At 46.3% G+C, this 15,958-nt stretch overlaps 1 protein-coding gene across 1 annotated transcript; it reads right to left on the reverse strand.

The window, feature by feature from the left end:
- Positions 1-646: 646 nt before the first annotated feature.
- RIPK3 (receptor interacting serine/threonine kinase 3) lies at positions 647-6,302 on the reverse strand. Its single transcript, XM_023725374.1, is given in 13 exon segments — positions 647-965; positions 1,502-1,562; positions 1,709-2,083; positions 2,293-2,360; positions 2,471-2,530; positions 2,533-2,571; positions 2,574-2,627; positions 2,844-2,890; positions 2,996-3,141; positions 3,593-3,908; positions 4,010-4,150; positions 4,366-4,586; positions 6,297-6,302. Coding segments are annotated over 13 exon segments (1,650 nt in total). The 3' UTR covers positions 647-849.
- Between the last annotated feature and the right edge of the window lie 9,656 nt (positions 6,303-15,958).

Genomic DNA, 15,958 nt, shown 5'->3' on the forward strand with positions numbered 1-15,958 from the left:
CTCCTGCTCCGTGGGAGGTGGCACGTCTGTGCTTAGCTTTTTGGAGCCATAGCTTTCCACTCCCGAACACCAACGGGGAATCATAAGGGCTCCCACACCTGGGAAGCAATGTGCATGTAAGTGTGCATGATGGGGAGAGGAGGTGATAGTATGGGGAGCTGACCTCGGCGTCAGGGACATCGTGCAGGGCACAAGAAAGGCCGAGGTCTGCGAATTTCCATGGAGGCCCCCCGCCCCCGCCCCCCCCCCCAGGGCTGCAGTAGTGTTTCTAAAGCCCAGAAGAAAAGGATGGCGGCGGGACCACAGCCTCTATCCCCAGAGCTTAGGTTTAGGGTGGGGTGGCGGTGCCCTGGCTCCAGAGGAAGTGCTCCGGCCCGAGATAAGAGCAGCTGGGGAGCCAGGCCTCTGGGATTCCTTCCTGCCGCCGTCTGGGCCCTGACCTTGTGTGCCACGCCATTGCCCGTCCCCAGCCCCCAGCGTCCAGGCTTCCGGCCTTGGAGAGGCTACAGTGCCTCTCCATCCCTCGCTGCCAGCTCAACAGCCCACCGTGGCTGTCCCTCCTGGCCTTGGTCAGACGCCTCAGCCACCAGCTTCACGCTTTGGCTAAAATTCCACCACATTTATTGACTGAGTTCTTCCTGGGGGCAGTTTACAAAGTCGGCTTGGGCACAGGCCAGTGGGCCCTCCAAGACAGTCGTGGCTACAAGAAGTGGCACTTGCTGCCTCAACCCTGAGACAGTTTAGAAGGTGCTCCAATTAACATTATTATATTCGCCCTGTGACCCACTCCACGCTTCAGGCTCTTAGGGGCCCTTCTTCGGAAGCTACTTCTGGGTGTTCTGCCAGTCCCTACCCACGCTGGGAGGTGCTGGGCCCTCCGTGGGCAGGGTGGGTCTCCCTAGTATGTTCATGTAGTTGTTGTTTCCAATCTGCACCTCTTGCCACCCATGTAGGACTATAGACGGCTGCATTGTAAGAGAAATTAGGAATGAAATTAGGAGAGGCAGTGACACCTCGTGTTCACCCTAGGGAAATGCAAGTATTGGGTCTCTGAACCAGCCAGTGGCTGAGACAAGGTGTGCCCTTGGCCTTCCCCTTCAGGCTGCCCCTCCAGAATTGGGTTTGCAAAAGCTTAAGAAGAGTGGTAACTGACAGTTGAGACACTGATATTTTAGTCTGTTTGGTTCAGAGGCCCTCTGGACCGACATAGCAACAATGGCACTTAGTGGGGCTCACAGAGCTGGTACTGGGAAAGTCAGAAGACCAAGGGCCAAATCCAGGCTTTGCTATGTGATCTCAGTGGGATCCCCTCCCAGTGGATATCAGTTTCCTCATTTATTAAAGAAAGACGTTGGGTTAGATGATCTCTAATAGCAACCACCACCACCACCACCTTCTACCCCCCGCTCTCCCCTCGGCCAAGGTATCTGGACCTTCAGATCTTGAGGAAGAAGCTGGTGAAAGAATTGAGCAGGGGAAAGGAGGGGTGAAGGGTGAGTACCTGGTATTGGATTTAGCTCTGAGTCCCAGTGGGGCCAGTTCTTGTCATGTCTCTCAGCCCCCTGCAAACAAACACAGAGCTCTCGGGTCCCCTGTCCAGGGGCTGGATTCCTCTACTGTACACCCCTTCAGCCCCAAGTTTTCCCTGGCAAAAGAACAGTATTCACAGGGCACTCCAGCCCATCCCCTAGTCTCACCAATGGCTCACCTGATTCCCTTGGGTCCCAGGATCTGGGACCCAAACTGAGGTGGAGTTCGGTGTCTGGCTTCTGAAAGGTGAGATCTTTGGAGTTTGGGGAGGTTGGGCAGTTGAATCTGAAGAGGCCCCTGCTATCCTGGTATCTTGAACCTGCCCTCCTTGTGTCCTGATCTTCTCAGTAAGGCTCGTGCTTTTTTCAGGAACAGTGCCGGGGCACTCCTCCAGGTGTAGGTTGTTCAGGCTCTCAGAGACTATGGAATCATTCCAAGAGCACTGGCTTCCCATGATTCTCCCAGGGTCATCCATTTCTCTCTCTCCTGGGCCTGGTTCTAGCAAAGACAACCTTCTATTGCTTCCCCTCTGCTCGGAAAGAAACTTCTTCACCTGCAGACACAGGAGGAACTTGGTGGGTGTGAGAGAGCCAGAATTAACTGGACAAAGTAGTCTCTTGGGCCATATTTACTGCCTGGGAACTTGAGAGTTGATAGGGAGTGGACAGGATTAAGGCATAAAGAACAGTGGTCAGTGCAGAGTCATTGGGTGGCCAAGGGAGCCATGTTGTATCATCCCTGGGAGTATGGGTGGGGGTTCACCATGGAGACAGCAGCATCCATCTTGTCCTGCACCAGAAGAAAGGCTTCGGAGGTTTTTGATCAGCAATCTGGAGAGACAGCAGAGCGGGTTGCAGGTGAACAAAACTTCTTCCTAGGGTAAAGCCCCCTGCTGACAGACTCAAGTCTGTCCCAGCTGCCTGCGAAATGGCCAACTCACCATGGAAGGAGGGCCTATCCCTGGGCTCATGGCTCCAACAGTGCTGCATTAACTTCTTCAGCCGGGAGTGTTGGGCCCCAGCTCCGGCAGCTCACTCAGAAGGGGCGTTCCTGTTTCTCACACACTGCTACCTGTGCCAGTGATGTCTGGACCACCACTAGGGGGTGTGGGTGGGGGTTGAAGAAAAGAGAAGGTATTCAGGGTATGCCTCTTTCTCCATCATAGAAATGGTCAGGGAGTGTAGTCCAAGCGGAGGTGAGGAGGGAATAGGGTGGACTAAGTAGATAAGCAGGAAGGGGAGGGCTTGGAGGCTTGGGCTTGTGGGAGAAGGGCACCTGGGGTTAAGGATCCCAGAGTCGGCCTAGAGTCTTACTTTCAGCTTCTCTTCCGGCTAGCACTGACCACATTAAGATCCCGAAGCTGGAGGAGACAAAAAGCTGAGGCAGCGAATGGCAACAGTCCTCTCTCATATACCATGCATCCCTTAGAGAGGTGCCAAGTATGTGTTTAGGACGGGTACCTTACCTGTAGACATCACTGTCCATGGTGGCCCTCTGGTTTACATCAGCTAACAGTTCTGGGGCCAAGTAGCTTAGGGTGCCCCCTGGCTCACTGAATCCTGCCCCTGATCGTGAGCCCCCTTGAAATGTTGACAAGCCAAAATCTGCCAGCTGCAAATGGAGGGAAGGAGGAGGAGGTAGAAGAAGGGGCCAGGTAGCCTCCAGAAGCACCCTCTCCCCAGCAGGTGAAGCCCCAAAGGGAGTGTGAAGGATCAGAGGAAGGGTAGGGTCAGTGGGGCCCTTGGGTTGGAGTTCTGAGTCCCCTTCTCAGTGGAAGTGGGTCAAGGCCTGAGTCTTCTGGCCCAGGTTGGCCATGGTTCTTTGAGGGCCTGGTTGGGTGGGCTTGTGGAATTGATGTTTGTGGGTCAAAGTTTTTGTCTCCTGGTAGGGAAGGGCTGAGGCTTCTGGGTAGGCCTTGGCCTCTGGTCAGCTCTGTGTCCAGAGGGAGAGGCTGAGGGTATCCAACAGGACAAGGTTGTGGCAGGGCCTGTGTCAGGTGGGCTCCAGAGGCTCTGGGGCAGGGCTTGGGCCTGAGACAGGGCTGGGGTGTGAATGGGCTGACCTTGGCATGCAGCTCTAGATCCAGCAGGACGTTGGAGGGCTTGAGGTCTTGGTGCAGCAGTACCGGGTTCAAGCTGTGCAGGTAACACATCCCTAGCACAACCTCATGCAGCAGGCGGCAGCCAAGCTGTCACTGCCAGGGCCGAGGGCATTGGTGCTGCAGCAGCTCAGATAGGGAGCCATTCTCCATGAATCGAGTCACCAAGGTCGGCCCGCACACATTCTCCCACTCCAGTTTCTCGGTGACCCCTAGCAGAAGTAGCACATACTGGTTTCGCAGATTTGCCATGGCTTTCACCTCCCGGGATATGGCCTTCCTACAAGCCAGGAGAGGGTTGTCGAGTGGGCGGGGTCCTCGGAAAACCCCTCCCCTCTCCATTCAGGTCCTGGAGCACAGCAGGGTTACGGGGTCACTCACGAGTTCAAGAGCTTGACCGCTACATCATAGCCCCACGCCCTATGATGTGCCCGGAACACCGCGCCGAACCCGCCTTGGCCGACGAACTTCAGGTTCTCCAGTTCCTTGTTGGGCACCAGGGGTGCGGAGCCGCCGCTGGACCTGAGAGAGGGACCTTGTTCACCAGCCAGCCATGGCCCCACGTCGGCGCTGCTCCCTCTACTCCCCGTGTCTTGGCAACGTCCATACAACCCTCAGTCTCCCCCGCCGGCACCAGCGCCCCTGGCCTTGGCACCGACGCAACCGCGTTCCCTGAGCTTATGTGCCAGGCGCCCTGTGCAGAGTGTCGGAGACTGCGGAATCGACTCCCCACTCACCATAACTTGGAGGAAGACGTCAGACTGGAGGGTGTGAGAGGCTTCTGGAAATCGTGAGACACACGGATGGGGTGACTTCTGGGAGGCGGAGTTGGGGGTAGGCGCTGGAGAGGGGCAATCTCTAGACGCGGCACGGTTTCGCTTCCCGGGTCGCTCCGCAATACCGAGGGACTAAGCAACTTCCTTCTCCGACAGGTGACAGGCGCCTCCACAGTCCCGCCCTTGGGGGTGGGGCGGAACTGAAAGCTAGTGCTTTTCTCTTCTGATTAGTGTTTTCTTGAGCACCTGCTGCGTGCCACATCCGGATTAGGTGTCGCTGGGCATTTAGGGTGCCAGGGAAAGAATTCTCACCTTCCAGGAATCCACAATCAGCCTGTGTCTCTCCCTTCTCCCACCCAACCCCCAGCTCTACCACCTGCCAGACCCTGTGGGGGTTCTTAGGAGAGTTTATGGGCCAGGTGCTCAGCTCTCCCACACCTCCCCTAAGTTCATTCTCTAATAATTACCATGTGCCAGGTACAAATATTAGCTTGTTTAAAATCTCACATCAACCCTACGGGAGTCATACCGCTTTTAACCCTTTTTAATAAATGAGGAAACTGAGGCACCAATAGTTTATCTTTGCTAAGCCAGTACGGGAACTGGCTCTAGAGCCTGACTCTTAACCATCAGATTATCCTATTTTCACATAGGCTTCAGGGCTGTACCACTCAGCTGCTTGTGAAGATGGTTGGGGAAGGTATGAAGTGTCCAACAATGTAGTGAAGGGTCCCTATCTGTATTCCTGCCCAGTCCCTGATAGCTGCTCTTGCTGAAGCAAGCCTCTGGCATTGGTAATGACTTGTCTGTCCTATGAACTGGAGCTCCTGGAGCTGGCAAGACCAAGACCCATTCTCAAGGCTTTGTGGTCAGGCTAGATATATTGTGCAGCCAGAGAGTTAACAGCACTATGGTGTCCACTGCAGTGGAAACACCTCAGAGCTCCTCACCACCACCCTGATGCCAACTCCTTCATGCAAATACCCTGACTAATTCATGTTCCTGATAAGCATATGGTCTAGATTTGGACCTTTGAGAATTCCGGAGCTTGGGGAGGCTTAGGAGCCTTGGTAGGCCAGTGGTTAAGAGCTACAGCTACTAACCAAAAGGTTGGCAGTTTGAATCCACCAGCTACTCCTTGGAGATCCTATAGGGCAGTTCTACTCTGTCCTGTAGGGTCACTATGAGTCAAAATAGACACAACGGCTTTGGCTTCTATTCTCTAGGGAGGCTTAAAGATTAGGGTAGACAAAAGATGTCCATACATTACCTCCCCAGGACTCTGGCCATGGCAGGAAGTTTTGGGAGCTAGCCCTAGGGATTCAGTTCTTTGTGAGGAGACCCAGCCCCGGGGGTCATGCTCCAGCATTCACTAGACGGTGCTCACCTTGGTAGTCACTCTCTGTTCTGTCCAATGGTCCATGGGCTCTGCTGGTTGGAGCAGAAGCAGCCAGCAGTGATTTCCAGAGCAAGTGGGAACCCTAGGCTCCACACCATGGATTCTGGTGGGGTCAGTTCATGTTATTTTGGAGCTACTCAGGCAATTCCTAAAGGTTACTTCTTAGACTATAAACTTGTTGCCATCCAGTCAATTCCAACTCATAGTGACCCTATAGGACAGAGTAGAACTGCCCTGTAGGGTTTCCAAGGAGCAGCTGGTGGATTCAAACTGCCAGCATTTTGGTTAGCAGCCGTAGCTCTTAACCACTATGCCACTTTAAAAGCCAGTACATGCTAGGTGCCCAATAAATATTTGTTGAATTGAATGAAAGAATAAACAACCAAAAGTTTTGGGGCTTCCTCAAGACAATAACCGATAACCGCAGCTGCAGTTCCATACTCTTTGGGAGCCAAGGGGAGATTTGGCTCCTTTATAGTTTGGGGGCTCTCACCTGCATGGTTGACAGAATCCATTAGAAACAGGCTTTATTCTAGAGATATGGTGGTGTCTCAGAATCCAAAGGCAAGAAATGCAGCAGCTCCTCAAAAACACATAGAGACAGGAGCTGAGAGCCATCAGAAAGGACAGCCACTCCCTTCATCATTCTCTTTTGGGAGAAGAACCTGGGCTCAACACTTCCACTTAAAGGGAGCAGGCAGAAAGGAGTTAGAAAGGTGTTTAAAGATCTTTTTATGACTGGGTTTCTTCAGATTGGGATAAGACCCCAAGAATCAGGGAGGCATTGGGTTGAGGATGGTGTCAGAGCTTGTATTACATTATGACACAAAATAAATCAAGAACGATGGGCAAGAAGAGGGGTCTGGAGTAAGCACCTAAGAAGGTCTTCTGCTTCAAGGAGGTGGTGTATGCGGGGGGTGTGGGGGGGGGAGGAGCAAGGCAGAGTTGATTCCTGGATATCTGTGTTCCTGACCCCGTTTCCCAGGCTTTCGGAGTCTAGTTGGGTGTCTCTCACCCCTTCAATGCTCTGCTCCTTCTGATTGTCTCTGAGCCTCCAGCCCATCCCTGGTGCCTGCTCTGGTTCCTTATCCCTGGTGGTTGTGTGTAGGGCAGTGGCTCTTCCTGAATATTCTAGTCCTAATTCTCATCTGTTGTTTGATTAAGAGATTTCCAGCAAACTGTTTGTGCCACCCAAGGACCTGATTTAAAAAGGATCTTCAAAAAATATGACTCCATGTACTAAATGGGAAAATTCATATTAAAAAACATTTAGTTATTTGATTTGAACATTAAATTTTACTGAGAAAAGAAAAAAAAATTTCTCCCAGTAAAATATATAAATATATGGAAAATAGAAAAAAAATGTAAAAATATATATGTAAATATATAAAATATAATTATATAAGCATATATAACATTAAATGTATGTGAGATATATATAATATGTATATAAATCACTGCCTTTGTGTTGATTCTGACTCATAGTGACCCTATAGGACAGAGTAGAACTGCCCCATAGGGTTTCCAAGGCTGTAAATCTTTATGGAAGCAGACTGCCACATCTCTCTCTCCTATGGGGCAGCTGATGAGTTTGAACTGCTGACCTTTTGGTTAGCAGCTGAGCATTTTAACCACTGCGCCACCAGGGCTCCTTGATTTTTTTTATTTTCTTACGTTTTAAATCTGTGTTTTCTAATTTTCCTAAAATGAATTTATGAAATGTGTAGAGTCATAATACATTCCCCTTTTCCTTTGGGACATTGACCAGAGATATAGCAGCTTCCTTCTCCCATCTACCAATACCCTAACCTAGAAATCCAGTCTTTGCTGCTTCCTCTTGATTTCCTGCAACTCTAAGTAGGCCTACTGTTATCACCTTTAATACTTGATTGAAGTTAGCCCTTGGAGTTACAATGAATGAGTAAGATTTGGACCTTTGAGAATTCAGGAGCTTGGGGAGGCTTAGGAGCCCTGGTAGTGCAGTGGTTAAGAGCTACAGCTACTAACCAAAAGGTTGGCAGTTTGAATCCACCAGCCACTCCTTGGAGACCCTATAGGGCAGTTCTACTCTGATTTCAGTCAGAAAGGATATTGTGAGCAAAGGTGCAAAGTTCGCATAGGATGGGAAAGGTGGTAGTTCAGACTGGCTAAGGGGCCCTTTTTGCTCCTGTGCATCATTATCATTATATCACCAACAATGATAAGCCAGGCTTTTTGACACTTGGTATTTTCCAAAGCACTCTGTCAGTAAGTCATCACAATCCTGTGAGGTTGGACTTATTGTCCTAGTTTTGCAGCTGAAGAAATAAAATGGCCTCATTTTTTGTCTGGGTGTGAAAACCAAACATGAAGTGGTAAGAAACACTTTTTACTGTGGTAGTGCAGATCCCTCCCACTGGGGCAAGGCTGCTCCAGCTCATCAGGGGAACTCTTATCTCTCTGCTCAGCAGCTGCTGAAAAACAAACCTTCACCAGAGGGGGAAAGGGTGCAAGCACAGGCAAACGAGCTGTTACTTTTTGGACTAAAGCAAAACAAGCCCAAACTTGCCAGGGAGTTGATCCTGACTCATGGCAACAGAGTAGAACTGAGCTTCATAGGGTTTTCATGATTATAATCTTTATGGAAACAGATCCCTAGGCCTTTCTTCCATGACGCTGCTGGGTAGGTTCAAACCACCAACCTTTATACGTTAGTAGCTGAGCGCAAATCATTTGTACCACCCAGGACTCTTTTGACACTAGGCCATGCTTAAAAGGCTGTGTGGAAAAGACACACACAAAAATGTCCTCAAGGTTTGAACAGAGAAGAGTGTTATGGATTGAATTGTGTCCTCTCAAAATCTGTATTGAAATCCTAGCCCCTATACCTGTAATAAGATCCTGTTTGGAAATAAGATTTTCTTTGTTATGCTAATTACAGGTCATACCTGAGTAGGGTGAGTTCTAAATCTAATCACTTCTGAGTTACAGAAAGAGCAGAATGGACACAGAGTCATGTATGGGAAAAGACAGACGCTATGTGAAGATGGTCTATAAGCCAAGGAATGTCAAGGAACCAAGGGAATGCCAGGGGCTACTGACGAGGAAAAAATCAATATCTTCTGGGTTCCAAAGGACTGAATCAACTGAAACCCTAATTTGGACTTTTAGCCTCCCGAACTGAGAAAAAATAAATTTCTGTTCTTTAAAGCCACCTACTTGTGGTATTTGTGCTACAGCAGCACCAGGTAACTAAGACAAAGAGGTATGGGAAAAGCATTCCATATGAAAATGGACCCCACCCACTATGCCTCCCCGCCCTGTCCCCCTTCCCTTGGGGTTCTTCCTTTTTTGAGAGCCCTCAACCCCACAGTGCCCAGGGCATGCTCTTCTCCTTTAGGACTCCAAGAAGGTCAAAAGCCCCTTTTTACTTATTTTTACTTACCAAACTGAGAGAGACTGTGTTTTCATTAAGAACCACACTGCCTGTACTGCCATCTATCCCAATAAAATGGAATCCCTGTGCCTAATGTATTTCCTCACAGAGTGCATTTCAGAATCATATCCTGAAAAGTCCTTTTGGCAGAACCTAAATCTCATGTCTACATCCTTAAGGCAAGGGGGACTGGAAAATGTAACTTCTTTTGGTTCTGCATTAGCACAGTGGGACTAAAAAGATTTTGGACAGCCATAAATGATAAATGCTCACACACATATAACAACCATAATTTACCATCTATCAGTGTAGGGTCCTTTTCTCTTTGTCTACTGTGTCTCGCTAATTTCCAATTTCTCAATCTCTCTGAGCTTCAGTTAATTGTAGTACCTAATGGATTGGGTTACTGTGAGGAAGAAATGAAATAAGGTATGAAAGACGCAGGACATTTCCTGGCACATACTAACTGCACAATAAATGATAGGCATTATTTCAATAAGCATTACTGAGTTTCCAATCGAAGGAATATTTCTAGTTCTCAACAAAATGTGAGGCAGAGATTATTATCCCCATTTTATGGATGAAGAAACTAAGGAGGCTGTGAGAGGTTAAGTAACCAGCCCAAGGACATACAGAGCAGGGTTTCAAACCCAGGTCTGTTGTCTCTCAGCTATTTGCAGAGCAGAGAATATTCATTTAACTACTGCTCAGTGAAATACCTGTAGTAAGCTAACTTTACCTTCTGGGAAGTTCCCAGCCCTACCCAATCCCACGGCTTGTTTAATGACTCACCCATAAGGTATTCTTTCTCTTCTCTCCTAGACGGTATCCTGAGGGAGTGATTGAGGAAGTCAGTTGTGTCTCTCTGCCTGTAGTCTTGAGGAGAGAGGGCTTTAATGCCAGGTTTCTGGCTTCTCTGCTGAAAGGTACTTGAAGTTTGCCTGTCTGATGACCATGGTGATGTCATCTACAGGGTGGAGAAAGAGAACCCAATGAATCCAATAAATGGAGACCTGATAATGGACAAAATTACACTTCACTGACTTAGAAAATGGGAGCAGGAGCCCTAATATATATCTTTGCACTCAATTCTCTGGGAAACATGATCTTTCCCTTCTAGCTGGAGCTGTCTGTATCAATGCTTTTCAAACTATTTATGGTGAAGGGCTGGTTTTTAAAATTTCTAATCCCTCACAGATTTAAAAAAAATCTTTTTTTATTATACTTTAGGTGAAGGTTTACAGAACAAATATTTTCTCATTAAACAGTTAGTAGACATATTGTTTTATGACCTTGGTTAACAACCCCACAACGTGTCAACACGCTCCTTTCTCAGCCTTGGAGGACCTTTTTTTCTGGTAAAAATATACATAGCCAAAGATACACCATTTCAAAAATTTCTACATATACAATTCAGTTAAGTTGATTACGTTCTTCCAGTTGTGATGCTATTCTCACTTTAAATGAAGGTTTACAGAACAAAATAATTTCTCATTAAACAGTTAGTACACATATATTGCCCTATGACAATGGTTAAGAACCCCACTACATGTCAACACTGCCCTTACTGAACCTTGGGTTCCCTATCACCAACTTTCCTGTCCCCTTCTACCTTCTAGTCCTTGTCTCTGGACTGCTGTGCCTCATTAGTCCTGTTTTGTTTTATGAGGCTGTCCAATCCCTGGCTGAATGGTGAACCTCGTGAGTGACTTCACCACTGAGCTAAAAGGGTGTCTGGGGGCCATACTCTTGGGGTTTCTCCAGTCTCTGCCAGGCCAGTAAATCTGGTCTTTTTTTTTGTGTTAGAATTTTGTTCTACCTCCTTCTCCATCTCTGTCCAGAGCCCTCTGCTGTGATCTCGGTCAGAGCAGACAGACAGATATTTTTGACAAACACAATAAAAACTCATTACCAGAAAAATTAAATGAAAAAAATATATAAGCCTCAATTTTTTAATTATTAGATTCAACAGACATAAAATTACTTTGTTGAATTGCTATACAAGTTTCCCAACGTTACTTTCAATTTCTGTTGTTGTCTCATTACAAGCATAACAAATGATTCATGGAGCAGCACTGGGCTGTGGACTACACTTTGAGAAGCACTGGTCTGCAGTGTTCCAACCTGGGATTAGTTAAGGATTTCTAGCCTTTTCCTGAAAGGGCAAGTGGAAAAGATACTTCTTTGTATCCTTAGCTCCTAGCACTGTTTGACACAACAGTTGCTGTCAAGTCAACTCTGACTCATGGTGACCCCATGAGTGTCAGAGTAGAACTGTGCTCCACAGGGTTTTCAGAGGCTGATTTTTGGGAAGTAGATTGCCAGGCCTTTCTTCCAAGGTGCCTCTGGGTAGACTCAAACCTCCATCCAGGAAATCCTGTCTGACACATAACGGGTGCTAAATGCTTGCTCAGTGAATATATGAATGAAAAAAAAAAAAGGAAAAGACAGATTCTTTTGCACAGCAATTTTACTTTCAGGTATTTATCCTACAGATATACTTGTACAGATATACAGACATCCTACAGATATACTTGTGCTCAACCTTTTGCCAGTGTAGACTGCAATGACAAAAGATTGAACACAACCTAAATGTCCAGAAATTGGCATCTGGCTAAGTAAATTATTGCATATCCAAATGATGAAAAGTTATATACTTCTTAAAAATAATGAGACATCTTTATATAAAATAATATGCATAGTGCCTGGGGTCTTAAAAGCTTACAAGCAGTCACCCAAGGCACAAAAATTGGTCTCTATTTGCCTGCAGCAACAGAGGAAGAAGAAGAGTCAGGAATAGGAGGAGGATATGGAATGGTGGCTAATTCCCTCCACAAGTGACAGCCTCCTTTGCCATGAGACCAGAAGAACTGGATGGTGCCCAGCTACCATTACTGAACATTTTGATCAAAGTTTCCATAGAAAAATCCTCATCAAAAGGGGGAAAACGCAGAACAGAATTTAATATTCTCATGGACTCTATACTGTCTGGAGCCATGGAGGGTGGATGAACCCTTGAAAGTAATGCCCTAAGATAATCTTCAAACCTTAAACTAAAAATATCCCCTGAAGTCTTCTTAAAACCAAACAATAGTCTAGCTTAACTAGTAAAAAATGTCAGCCTTGAGGATCGTACTCTTTCAAGACCTATCCACATGAGACCACACTGACAACAGCAACTCAGAAGACTAGATAGATTTAGGTAGCAGTGAGTTTATGTTAATGGAGGAGGAACAACTCAGAAAAAGAGGGTGAGGATGGTTACACAACTTGAAGAATGTAATTAATGTCACTGAACTGTATGTGCAGAAATTGTTGAACTGGTTTATGTTTTGCTGTGTATATTCTCAACAACAATAATAACACTAAAAAACAAAAACAAACAAACAAAAAAGTTTGCCTGTCTGGCACAGAGGTATTCAATAATTTTAAGAAAGTCGTATTGTTGACCTAGAGCTTCCTGGGTGGTGCAAAAGGTTAAGCATTTGACTACTAGCTAAAGGGTTGACAGTTCGAACCCACCCAGAGGCACCTTGGAAGTTAGGCCTGATGATCTGCTTCCAAAAGGTCACAGCATGAAAACTCTATAGAACAGTTTTGCTTTGCACACATGGAGTCATCATGAGTCATAATTGACTCAACAACATTGTTGACTCAAGAGCTTTTGAGCCCTGTGCCACATGTCCTCAGCCCACCTCTGATCTGAACTGCAGTTGCGGTGGACAGTCCCATGACCCTGCGGCCCCATGCAAGGGGTCTTTTTTCTGCCTCTCTCTCTTGCCAACACAAGTGGGGGAGGAAAGGAGTTAATGCTCTGAGGGCAACTCTCAACCAGTAGCAGGCAAGAGTCAGTGCCATAGCCTTCTGTCCTTCAGAGTGTCAATTCTGAGGTGCTCTCTACAGTTCTTTAGAGGTCCCTGGCTGGACTGAGCCCCACATCAGTAACTATCTCAACATGCACCCTTTTTATTGGCATTTTCTCCTGCCCTGACTTACATTTTCTTCTTCTTTGCTCCTGATCCCTGGCACTACCTTCCAGGAAGTCTCAGGTCCTGCTCTCAGGCACTGTTTTCAGGTGAACATTGATGCGTTTGAATTATGGTGTTGGCGAAGAATGTTGAATATACTACGGACCGCCAGAAGAAGGAACAAATCTGTCTTGGAAGAAGCACAGCCAGAATGTTCCTTAGAAGCAAGGATGGCAGGACTTTATCTCACATGCTTTGGACATGTTATCAGGAGGAACCAGTCCATGCCAATGGGTTTAGTTTTTGGATAATGATGTTGAGCATCTTTTCACATGTTTATTTACCATCCATATGTCTTCTTAAGTAAACTGTCGAGCATCTTTTCACATGCTTATTTGCTATCCATATATCTTCTTAGGTGAAGTGTCTGTTCACATTTTTGCCCATCTTTTATGGGGCTGTTTGCTTCCTTATTATTGAGTTTTGAGAGTTCTTTATGGATTCTGGATATAAGTCTTTTTTCAGATATATCATTTAAAAATATTTTCTCCCTTTCGACAGCTTCTCTTTTCATTTTCTTGACAGTGTTTTTTGAAGAGCTAAAGTTTTACTTTTGATAAAATCCAATTTGTCAATTTTTCCTTTTTATGTATCATGCTTCTAATGTCATGTGTAAGAAATCTTTGCCTAATCCAAAGTCACAACGATTTTCTCTTATGTTTTCTTCTAAAAATTTTAGGGTTTTACATTTTATATTTGTTTCTAATAGTTTAGTTTTGTCTGTGTTTTTTATTTATTTATTTTTTTGGTGGTATTTTTTTTTATTGTCTTTAGATGAAGGCCCACAGAGCAAATTAATTTCTCATTAAACAATTAATACACATATTGTTTTGTGACATTGGCTGCTAACCTCACGATCTGTCAACAGTCTCCCCTTTTCAATCTTGGGTTCCCAGTTTCCATTCGTCCAGCTTTCCTGTCCGCTCCTGCCTTTTTGTGCTTGCCCCTGGGCTAGTGTACCCATTTAGTCTTGTATACATGGTTGAGCTATGTGTATTATTGCTTGTTTTATGGGCCTATCTAATCCTTGGCTGAAGGGTGAACCTCAGAAGTGACCTCAGTACTGAGTTAAAAGGGTGTCCGGGGGCCATACTCTTGGGGTTTCTCCAGTCTCTGTCAGACTGGTAAGTCTGGTCTCTTTTGTGAGTTTGAATTCTGTTCCACATTTTTCTCCAACTCTGTCTGGCACCCCTCATTGTGATCTCCATCAGAGCAGTTGGTGGTGGTAGCCGGGCACCATCTAGTTGTGCTGGGGTTTATGTTTTTTAGATCTATTTGTTTTTAAAGATTCCAACATCCCTGCTTTGTGTGTGTGTGTGTGTGTGTGTGTGTGTGTACTTCTTGGATCTTCTTTGACCTCTTCCCTTGGTTTTTAAGGAAATTCATTTTGAGGTGTTAGATTGACTTACCTTTGATAAGGGAACTAGATAGGGAATATGTGTAGCTTAGGCAAGGTTTTGGGTGGACGAAGGTGCCCTCCACACCTGTGGCTTTGAGGTGGAAGTGGAGAAGTAATCCAAAGGAGCATCAAGGTTGCTTAAACAACCACTTGTTCTCACCTGAAGACATGCCTTCCAGTGTTTTTCTCTGCCAAAGACTTAAAAGGTTCTTCTTTGTTTTAAATTGGATGCTGTGGGAAGGTTTTGAGCTGTGGAACAACACAATCAGATCTGTGTTTCAGGAAGAAAAAGCCAGTGGCTTCTTGGAGCATGAATTGAGATGGGAGGAACTGGTGGTGGGGAAAACAGGAGACCACAATTACAGTAATTCAAGATAGAGATGATGAGGACCTGTACCAAGTTAATGCCAGTGAGGAGAGAGAAGAGGGAGCCTAGTCAAGACATATTTCTGAGGTATTAATGAGAGGATCTGGGGGATGAGAGAGAGGGAGTGTTTGAAGTCTCTGTTCTGAGACATTGAGAGAATGATGATGTCATGAGCTGAGATATGGAACATAAAAGGGACACAGATTGTGTGGGAATTGATTATGTTTGGGCATGGACATATTTGTGTGAAGGCCCTGCATGACAGCCTCAATGAGTCTTCTAGCAGGCAGGAAGAAACATGATGCTGAGTAGGGAGAGGGTGAAAGTTAGGCTGAAATGAATGCCACCAATCAGGAAAGCCTATAGAGGGAGAAGGGAAGAAGGCAGAGGATAGAAAACCTTGCAAATTCAATGTTAGTTCAGTAGAAGAGAAACCAGTGAGGGAAACTGAGGAGAGTTCAGAGAGTCAGGAGCAGAATCAGGATAGTATAACATCATGGAAGCCAAGAGAGCAGAGAATTATCAGAGTCAGCTGAGAAGGCATCTAAGTTTGGGTTTCTCCAAAAGAAGATCCTGAGCATGGGTTTAGGTGCTGATAGTGTTTTGGGGAGGCGAGCCCTAGAAACAAGAGTGAGGGAATAGAGAGATTGAGACAGGGAAGGAGGTAAAAACCAATATAAGGGTGTGTTAATTGAGACTACTGTTCCAGCAGAAAGTCCAAACTTAGAGAATGCCTCCCAGAATTGTCCAAATAAAAGATGGAAAGAAGAAACATTCATCTGCCAATGTCTGTACTCATTGGTGAGGGTAGCACCTGGGATACTAACTCCCCTGCACTCCCTGGCTGTGTTTGAATCAGAGTGGTAAAGGAGTGGGTGATGAGCAAGCTCCCACTGCGTAGGAAAACCTGGAAGAAGAATGTGAGAGTCAAGGTGCAGACTTGAGG

The sequence above is a fragment of the Trichechus manatus genome, unplaced genomic scaffold, assembly GCF_000243295.1.
Source record: "Trichechus manatus latirostris isolate Lorelei unplaced genomic scaffold, TriManLat1.0 scaffold00305, whole genome shotgun sequence".
Lineage (NCBI taxonomy): Eukaryota > Metazoa > Chordata > Mammalia > Sirenia > Trichechidae > Trichechus > Trichechus manatus.